The sequence below is a fragment of the Vollenhovia emeryi genome, unplaced genomic scaffold (genome assembly GCF_000949405.1).
Source record: "Vollenhovia emeryi isolate VEMERY1.0 unplaced genomic scaffold, V.emery_V1.0 DF939143.1, whole genome shotgun sequence".
Classification (NCBI taxonomy): domain Eukaryota; kingdom Metazoa; phylum Arthropoda; class Insecta; order Hymenoptera; family Formicidae; genus Vollenhovia; species Vollenhovia emeryi.
The window spans coordinates 1,602,491-1,613,082 of record NW_011967223.1 but is presented as its reverse complement, the minus strand read 5'-3'; the positions used below and the strand labels follow the sequence as shown (position 1 = coordinate 1,613,082).

Here is a 10,592-nt window from a genome sequence, read left to right as displayed (position 1 = left end):
CGTAGTTTCTCATGATTTACATCTTTTTACATGTTTTACATCTTTTTATTCACAATTAAAAAAATTTTTATATAATTTTTATAGAAGCATCAAAGTAGGGTTTCTGCAGGACCTGTATACATCCTGTTTTGATACATTGCTGCTGTACTTGAACGCATGCGCCAGACAGCGGCACAGTTAACATCACTGAGCGCAGCGGCTAAACTAACTTGGGCACGCGAGTACCTGTTCCTCCACCAGTCGCTTGTCAACTGTGCGGTGTGGAGGTGGTGTCAAAGCAGGAAGATTACTCCGATTTTTCGAACAAAGAGCGCGTTCGTTGCACAAAAGATCGGTCATTGCGGCCGAGAAGACAACGGGCGCGGGCGAGCGTCTCGGCCGCGAATGCAGCGGAGCAGCAGCCTTCTTGTTTTTCGATTGAGGATGGTCAGGAAGAAGGAGGTGGACGCGGACATCGTTTTCTAAAGAAGATGAAGAACACCATTGGCCGGGGGTGTTAAAATGGCGACAGGGCGCCTGGAAGGAGACACGTGAGAAAAAAGAAGAAAAAAAAGGTAAGAGGAGAGGTGCGGTGCGCTCCGCGGTCCAACGGGACAATACTGCATGCAAAAATAACGCTGGAATTAAAGGGAGGAAAATAGGAGCGTGTTAGATTTTATATTTACTTCCAAGAGTGCGATGTACGCGTGGAGCATTCCTGGGGGACAGAATTCTCTCCCCTCCCCTCCCCCCTCCTCTCTCCCTCCCCCCCCTCTCTCTCTCTATCGCGCGCGCGCGTTTCCCACCACAAAGTCAAAAATGCGTTATGTATCCCTCCATCGTTGATCGAGTCTTCGGCAGGTTTTCGAGATCGTTGACTTCAACGCAGCCGCGGCAATCGCAAGGTTAATTAGGATAGTCGCGACGTGGATCTTTTCGAGCGTCTCTCTCCTCCGGTATCCTTCTCATCGCTATTTTTACCTTGCGCCTTACAAAATGTGACCGCGGTAAAGGCGACAAGGAAGCCAGAACGCGGAAAATTATCAACGTGTTAATCCTTTCAGCTTTTACCCACGCTGCCGCGACACGTCGTCGAATTCGTTCCAGTGGCGTTCGTTAATATTTACGTAAATAAAAGAAACGTAACGCTCGACTCGAGATACAAGAGTTTGAAGTAATTCAAGTTGGAGGAAATTACCAATAAAATATGCGAGTACCCTTTTTTTTATAGTAGAAAGTGTATGACGCAAGACACAGAAGCTCGAGAAGGTAAATACGCCGTTGAACGACGGGTTCTTTTATTCTTTATCGCACTTGAAAGCGAACAGATAATCGGTAACATTTTTCGACGATTCGGAGACTTCCTTCCGGTATATTCCCGAAAGACACGTGTCAGTATAGAGAGAAACATATAAAGACAGAAATTTATGGTATCTGGAATTAAAGATATTATGTACGCATGAAAATTGTTCCTTCGCGGCAGGCGAGGTAGTAATGCGTTTTCTCGCAAATCAAGATAACTGTTTAACGAAACAATGTACACGAACGAGACTAGTTGTTTTCGTGGTATTTTTGGAACGTCGAGTACGACCCCGTTTTCCAAATTTCTCTCACGTCACAATTTTGAGAAAGTTGCAAAACAGGTTATTTGAAGACTTGGGAATATTATAACGACACGTGACGTATTGGAGAAGTTTTATCGCGATAAGAATTAAGTGCATTGTTAGGACTTTCAGCTCTTAAAAGGAATTTGTTGTGTCGATTTGTTGTGTCGATTATAATTTAAAAAATATGGCGAATATCAAAAGCGCTAATGTTATTATATATGATTTAATATTACATATAGATATATAAATATATATAAATAATAAGAAAAGCTTGACCATTTTGTATTCTCAGACGTTCTCCATTTTGTATTCGCAGACGTTCTCCATTTTGAGCGCGATCGCCATTTTGAAGTAAGTCGCAACTTCGACGCAACAGATTTTAACCATCAATATTTATTACTATAATTTATTTTTAATTTATCAGCTTTGACAGCAGGTTAGTATTGGGTGACTTGAAACACTTCTGAGTTTGAATAACACAATTAAAAAATATTTCATGTAACTTTGATGCAACAAAATATACGAATTAGTTGAGCAATTATCAATATCTTTTAACCGTAATCGATGCAACAAATTCTTTTTATTGTTGGGCGTAGAAAGTCCTAATGCGATAAAAGTTGTCCAATACGTTACATATCGTAGTTTTAATATACCAAAATGCATTGAAATATCCTTTTTGCAATTTCTTTTGTGATGCAAATCTCTCGAAATTGTACGGTGATAGAGCGATATGGCAAACGAAATCGTAATCAGTTCACTATGAAAAACGATTATTCTTGTTCTTGTGTTCGAAAAAGTTAGAAAGCTTTAGTTTAGCAATGCTGACTTTTTAATTCTGAAAAATTAAATTGCAGCATTGTAGTTACGAGTAATTGCATGGTTTCTGCTTAAGCCAACGGCACACGATACTATTTTTCCTACTAGATTGCTTACGAGAGCCAATCAGGATGCAGAGTTTTAGATCAAACGACTTGAAGCCAAATCCTGATTGGTTCTCGTAAGCAATCCAGTAGAAAAAATAGTATCGCGTTAGTCCTAAGTAGTAAAATTGCCTGGAGTTTGTTATTATATATAAATTAATAAATAATTATTTATTTCAGAACTGCAGTGAAGCTTGTAGTAACTCCTAATTACGAGATTTCGCATTGTGCATTTTGATTAAAAAAAATGGAGAGATCACATAGAGAAATCCTCATTCGTTTGAGGGGCAATATAATTGATGATTTGGATGTAGATAATGACGTTATACAAACCTTAAGAAATGAATACATCCTAAGAGAAGAGGATGTAAAACATATTTACACCGGAGCTACTAAAGAAGAGAGAGCGATCTATTTGTTAGATCTACTACCACTGTATGTATATTAATGTGTATTTGTTGTTATATTCGCACACATATTGTGCAACATTGCGCACTTTTTTTTTATTTTAACGTTGTCGCACTTACTAATAATAGTAGCAATTACATCTCGCTGGTCGTCATTCTTGCAATTAGTTAACGATGCAGCTTTCACGGCAAACTGATTTCATTAAGTGTTTTTGTGTTAACATTTTTAAGATGTGGCCCAAGCGCTTTCGATGTCTTTCATCTGTCGTTAAAACATCACTATGAATGGCTTAGCGATGAAATAGATAAATTGTTAGGCAATTATGAAATAGAAGCCAATGGAGAGATAGATTATTACGCTGGGCCTCCTAACATTCCACCCCTTTCACCATTGACGGTTACCAGAGAAGAGAAGGTATAACTATTGTAATATACGCTCATATATATACACATTGTTAAGATATACACGTATGAATCATTCTGAATTTATCTAAATCATGACAGACTTAATCTGACCTTATTGTCGACTTATCGATCGAATGATAAGATAAAATTATGAACTATAAAGTATTGATTATATGATAATTCATTTACTTCTTCAATGCGTACTTTTATTCCATGATATAAACGCATCGTGCTATTGCTATATAAATTTGATATAATCCTTAATAATATTTTTCTAACTGACCACAAAATCAGCTTTTATTCTTAAAAATATCCAATAACTTATTTTAATCCTGTGTACTTAGATGTAATTTGTTGTAATGAACAATTTAATTCTTATTTAGTTTAACTGTTGCTCTTTATGCATACGTATGGAAACATATATTGCGTAAGTTCAAGACTTTCAGTGATTTTCATAATACATTTTTGCATGTAATGCACTAGTGGCGAATTTTCTATTAGACATACTAAATGTCTAATCTAATCTAATCTAATCTAAACACTTAGAGCCTCGATATTAGAAATCCTCAAATCGTACTTAGCAATCTTTAAGTGTCAAAATGTGCCACTGTATTGTATCGTAATAAATGATTTTGATACATAAAATGAAGACTGTTTAGTATATGATACATTGCGTTTGCAGGTTGAGCAGTTAAGGACAGCTTTACAACAGTTAACTTCCAGAGAATACATTGCGTTGCATGGCATGAAAGGATTTGGAAAATCATGTCTAGTTGCCAGTACTCTCAAGGATGTAAAATTAGTGAAAGATTTATTTTCTGTATGATATATTTTTATTATTTATATTAGACACATGTGATATTAATATATTATATTTTGCACAAAACAAATTTTTTTGTTTTAGAATCAGGTCTACTGGATTAAATTTTCATCCAACCGTTTAATCGATGAAGAAATATTAATTCAATTAAACACACTCTATCATAACGTGAGAAATTTAGAAATCGTACCAGAATTGTTTACTCCATTGAAACTGGATGATCTGATTCAATATTTGGAACTGTACTTCAATAAACAAGATAATTGCAACGCCTTATTGATCTTAGACGATGTTTATGATAAAAAGATTATTAAGACTTTTGATTTCAAGTGTAAAACTCTAGTTCTTACTGCTGACATTGACGTTCTAGAGAGGAAAAGATCTAAGATAATACAGGTAATATTCTTTATTACATTTGTAATTATTATATATTGAAATAAATATTTATTATACTGTAACAGAAAAATAATGTGTCACTTTCAGATGAACGACGGATTTACAGAAGCAGAAACGCTAGGCTTATTTGCCAAAGTATTGGAAATGGATGTAAACAAACTGCCTATAGAAGCAAAACAAATACATGAAGAATGTAAAGGCATGCCATTACTCATAGCCATGTTTGCTGCGCAATTTGAAGAATTTAAAATGGATATGCAAACACATTCTAAAAGATGGAAATATTACTTGAAATCTTTGAGGAAAAAGGATGCAACAACCAAGTGAGTAATACATAATTTTTTAAAATAATGTATTGATTAATAAAATTATGTCGCTGTTATTGTATCGTGTGTTACAGAGTAATGAGAGAATTTCTAGAGAAGCAAGAAACTATTTTTGATATATGTATTGAGCAACTAAAACCAGATTTGAAAAAATATTACGAGAGCTTAGCTATTTTTTGTGAAGATGTTAACATAACTCCGAAGGTATACATTACAAAATTTGTTACTAAATTGATGCATAAACTCTCACACGTATCTTTAATTTTATATCAATTTAATGTTTCAGACTCTAGAGATTTTTTGGCAACGAGACATATTTCAAGTTGAAGAACTGATGTTGGATCTGTGCCATAAATCACTTGCAGCCAAAAAGTGGAACAATGACTTAAAAACCTACATTTACGGTGTGCATGATTTACTGTTATGCCATCTCAGGAAGAAACGAACGGATAGCGAATTGATGCAGATGCACGAGACAATTGTTAAAAACTACCGTACATATTGCAACAATGATTTCTCAAAATTGCCAAACGATAATTATATTTACTCGTATATTGGCTACCATTTGGACCAAGCAAACTTGTTTAAAGAATTTCAACCTCTTTATACAAATTTTGATTTCATTCAAGCTAAATTAATACATGCGAGTGTGAATGATCTATTGTTAGATCTGAAAAAATATAGAATACACATTACGTATGACAAAGAGGACTGTATGGAAAAGGTCTCTGATATAGAAAGTTTTCTTCAAATGCAAGCAAGCATTATAGTAGAACATAAACGCAAGAAGTGCTTAGATATCATTCAAATTGCGATGGATCATCCTTATGAAGGCTATATCTCTCAGACTGCGAAATATCTGGCTATGACAAAACCAGAATACTTGTACTTATCTCACAAGAAAAGCTTCCAATATTTTAATAAGCCAGTGATTGAAGAAATGTCAGCGGACATTTGCACGTCATCTTTCACAGATTATCCCGAATTGATCTTGACTGGGAATACGTCGGGTAAAATAATTCTGTGGGATTTCGAAAGCAAGCAACAAAAAATCTTTAACGGTCATCGAAAAGGATTTTGTATCAAGAAAGTTCTTGTGTCTACGGCTGGTGATTGTTTCATATCGTTAAGCGATGCTGGTATAATCAAGTTATTCCCTCTATTCAATGAGAAGAGTGATATTGATTATTCTATAAACTTGGATAGCCCACGACAAAGACAGAACTCATGGTCCGGCTTTTTTGCAAATTTGGATGGTCAAGATGACAGCTTATTGGAATTCTGCGTAGAAAATGAGAAAATACTAGATATGGCATTTGGCCATGAGGATAAATACATTGCTGCATGCACTGACAAAGCAACGATTCAGGTATTTTAATTTTTATGAAACCAGGTGCTTTCTTATACATGTTTCTTCCATGTTATTAGAAGATTTGAATATAATGTATAATGTATCATTCAAATGTAATTCATATATTTTTCTCTTTTTTAAGCTATGGGACCGAGATGGCGAAGTGGTGTTTACTGTAAGAGATTCCACACAGTAAGTACAGTTATATGCAATATATGCAATTGGTATAGAGATAACGTGCATATGAACAATGGGTGCGTTTGTTACAGTCATTGCATATCGAAAATAGCTTTTACGGCGAATGGTTCCTTACTACATATAATGGATCAATTAAACGGTGCTATTGTGTTGTATTCAAACTGTGGCAATGACAATACCACCAATACCACCTATCAATATATTGCCTGTTATAATCTGCAGTTGAAATCTGCAGCTAAAGAAGTCATCTTCTTTCATCATATACCCAACCATAAGGATTCGTTGATTGTCGTTACCCAAAAAGAAGCTGTGCACGTAAAATGGTGGTGGGGACATGGTTGCGTGCGTAACTTTGCCAAACAGCCGAGAGGGTTTGTCGATAATGATACGGTAACTTATGTATGCGCAACTATTACACATGATGGTAAATACATAATAATGGCTGATTCTGCGGGTTTTATAAATGTATGGAACACCTATTCTGGATATCAACCGATTGCGACTTACAAAAGTCGTGTTACATCTTTGGATTCTTACTGGTTAAGTGACGAAGGCTATCATATTGTATGTATTACTCTTCTACCAATTCCATTATATTTAATCAAATTCAAAATTATCTTTAAAATTAAGAAAAATTTTTCCAGATTTGTGGAAACGGAAACAGCGTATTATACAAATGGAAATTCCCCGTACAAGAATCAAATGATTTACCAAGGTAATTTAACATTAGATTATTTACTTTATATATCTATATTTTAAACTTTATTTTAAATTAGACCATGACAACCTTTTACTGTTAAACTAGGAAATGTGTATTTGACGCAATTGTTGAATCTTGTGACCAGAAGGACATTGTAGTGAAAGAGAGCCCTTCAGACAAACTCATAGTGTCATGTGGAGAAGACACAGTAGAAGAACATGAATTTGTAGGAGGGAGATTATCAAGCTTACAATTGTCCGCCGATGGAAAACAGGCAGTTTATGTCACAAACAATAATAACATTCAACTATTGGACATAATCACCGGAAGCGTTGATCATATCTTAACATTAGAAAAGCCAATTCAATTTGTAAAAATCATGAATCTACGTAACTATACCACAGTATTATGCAGATGGAAGGACAATAATTTGAAGGTATATTAAATTTCTTACCTAAGTATCATAATTTTATTTTCTGTTCTTTCTGCTGTTATATATGTACACATTATATATATATTTTTAATATGTATACATGTGTATATATTTTTCTTTTTAATTTTAACTTAGAATTATAAAACCTAGATTACAATTTATTCCAGTTATTATGGAATATCTGATTTTTTTATATAGTAGAACAATATTTTTTATCGTAAATTTCTTATGTGGAGTGTTTCGGAAAGCAATCAAATTGTAATCTTTCATTTGATAAATAGTTGTTTTACCACTGAGTTATTCGACACTCCGAAAATTATTGATCTAAACTTGTACATGCTAAACAAATTTAAATGTTTTGAACATGTAAACAGATATGGCAACGTAATAGACCGATATTTGGAATTGACACTAAAGCGGAACCCATCAACGATATTCACAAGATAGACGACAACTATGTCGTAACAGTAACACAGAAAGGCGTAATAGCATTATGGTATATTAGTATACCTTGGGGCTTAATAAGCGAAGTAGCTCTGCCTCCGTCTTCATGTATTTCGTTCAGCTGTTTAAGCCATTGTAAAAATTACTTGGCCATTTTGAGTGATTCACAATTAACATTATTTTATATTATCCACGAATTCCTAACAGACGCGTTGAATACATCGTCGGCGCAAATAAAAATTGGAGAACAGCCCTGTTTTACGCATTGTTTCGCCCAAAAAGTGACTTGTTGTGATATTTCAAAAAATGAACAATATGTCGCTGTTGGCTTTGAATCGGGACAAATTTCTGTAAGTTTATTTTATGATCCATTAATTTGTGCATTATACGTATAATATTAATGCAACATCGTTTGCTTTTCGTTTTCAGATTATCGATATACAGAATCCGTCGGAGATTTATTGCCAATTATCTTTTCATACTAATCCCATCACACAGTTGTATTGGGCTCCAGCTGCTATAAATGTCCCGATTTTATTGTCATTGACAAACGATGAATTAGTTTGGTGGAACATTGCTTTAGCAAAGAACAACATGAAAAACCGGAACAATATGAGAAGAAGTCGGATGGGCCTTAGCCACAGTACAAGCACTCCCTCATTCAATACAAATACATTATTGAATTTACGAATGTCTAACAGCCGAAGCATAGATACCGGTGTATCAAACCTGCAAGACGTTGCGACATCAAGCACGGCCGTCACGAATACTATTAGCAATATAAGTAGGTATTGGATAGATAAAGTAGGCAAAAATCGTGAAATGCCAGAATTACTATTGGTTGTTGAATCACCACCAAACCGGGATGCAAAAGTATGTATCTCACCAGATTTCAGTAAATTTGTTATGGTTGACATGTACGGATCTACTAATACATTTAAATTGATTGAGCCCGAAACAATGATGACAGGAAGTTAGTGGCTTGATATGTACAATAATAGTACAATGGATGCCATTAAAATGCGTGTATCAGTGCACCATTTTAATGAAATGTATATATTAGGAGACATGTTTTAGTATATTGCCACATGTGCTCAAACTAATGTTGATGAAACGTACATACTTATATCTATTTATAGTAATATCATTTACTGCCAGTTGCATTTAACAAAGAGTTAAATCTAACTTACTGCTTACGTAAAGCCAATTTTCAGATATACATTTTTCTTACAATTTTTATAGAAAAATTTTCTGCTATATATAAGAACAAAAACATAGTTACAATATATTATTAAAAAACAGCTGGATTATATACATATGCAATCTGTTGCACAAGATTGTACGAGTAATCTTTTGTTGCCTCGAAGCTTTTCATGCAATTTGAATTGACAATCAATAAATTTCATGTATAATATTTTAATAATATTATAGAAAATTTATCATAAATCGTTAGAGAAGCTGCCATTTTTGGTCAGACTGATTTTTAATAGCCTACGTATAGTAATATTTTCATGTAAATTTTCTGTACTTTTTCCAACTTAGTAAACTGCGCGCCGATTGCGAACATTTAATAAAAAATTCGTTGCTGTTTTGCTACTAAAATCACTATTAAAAATACAAAGATTTACCAGGCAATAATTGATTAATAATGGAGACTGATTTGAAGCGCTCGCACATTCTTGTATAACAGACTGTATGTATTTTGTGTGTATTTTGTGCCATTCATAAATCCTATATAAATATTTTAAGCTGCCAAACATGTACATTATAAATACATTTGTATTCTCTTGCATTTACGATTAATCTACAATGTGTTCTTTGCGTCTAGAAACATTCGGTTTTATATAAACAAATCGAAAAACGTTTCAACAAATTCGTCGATAACATAAGACTGTACATCGTATAATGTGCAATTTATCAACTTGCACAAATTTTTGAAACGTATTTATTGGTTACAAAATAGTATGTTTCTAGACACAAAGAGTACATCGTAGATTAAGCTGACCGTTTATAAATGCTACAGCATTTTTAACTTTTCTACTGGACATATATATCTTGCGAAATGTTAATCAAGTATTATGATTATTAATACATTTTTCGAAATTGGAATAATTTTATACGTACATTAATTGCATTTATTCTTTTAATCATTGTTTGTAGGAAAAGCTTATATAAATATTTTATATGCTTGCTGAGCTTAAGAGCAATTTTAATAATTCTTGCTTATATTGATATCGAACAAAATAATAATTGCTTTAAGACGCCTGATAGCGTGCACTGATACATTTAAATAAATCTTTCTCGCAAAAAAAATAAAATATTAAAAGTTAATAAAAATCTTATTTTATTGCATAGTTATATAGCACTTTGCTTCTCTCTTGTGTATACAAATTATTGTGATTCTGTTGATGTCTGTAATCATATTTCAGACAATTTTAAAAGAATTAAACATAATGTTTATATTGATTATGAAAAATGTATTATGAATATATCATAAAAATACTTGAAGATACTTGTGATCATGTACATAATTTACATAACAGCGTAACACGATAGGAATATTTGAATGATTAATCTTCATAAATATAGTATAGTACTTTTTGTAG

The 10,592-nt window shown here is 33.5% G+C and overlaps 1 protein-coding gene across 8 annotated transcripts in view; it reads left to right on the top strand.

Annotated features, from left to right (window-relative positions):
* Nucleotides 1-10,129, top strand: part of LOC105566676 (apoptotic protease-activating factor 1) — an 11,542-nt gene extending 1,413 nt beyond the window's left edge. For 3 of the 8 annotated variants that reach the window (XM_012020867.1, XM_012020866.1, XM_012020864.1), the window contains exons 2-15: nt 85-554; nt 2,687-2,941; nt 3,145-3,328; nt 4,001-4,138; nt 4,223-4,534; nt 4,622-4,857; nt 4,935-5,064; nt 5,147-6,229; nt 6,354-6,403; nt 6,481-6,973; nt 7,054-7,124; nt 7,215-7,545; nt 7,917-8,336; nt 8,416-10,129. In XM_012020867.1, the coding sequence (XP_011876257.1) occupies nt 2,754-2,941; nt 3,145-3,328; nt 4,001-4,138; nt 4,223-4,534; nt 4,622-4,857; nt 4,935-5,064; nt 5,147-6,229; nt 6,354-6,403; nt 6,481-6,973; nt 7,054-7,124; nt 7,215-7,545; nt 7,917-8,336; nt 8,416-8,964 (4,185 nt within the window). In that variant the 5' untranslated portion in view covers nt 85-554; nt 2,687-2,753 and the 3' untranslated portion in view covers nt 8,965-10,129. Of the gene's footprint in view, nt 1-84; nt 555-914; nt 936-1,245; nt 1,249-2,686; nt 2,942-3,144; nt 3,329-3,701; nt 3,746-4,000; nt 4,139-4,222; nt 4,535-4,621; nt 4,858-4,934; nt 5,065-5,146; nt 6,230-6,353; nt 6,404-6,480; nt 6,974-7,053; nt 7,125-7,214; nt 7,546-7,916; nt 8,337-8,415 lie in introns of those variants that run through there. The other 5 variants (XM_012020865.1, XM_012020869.1, XM_012020868.1 and 2 more) reach the window with 5 other exon arrangements.
* The last annotated feature ends 463 nt before the right edge of the window (nt 10,130-10,592 follow it).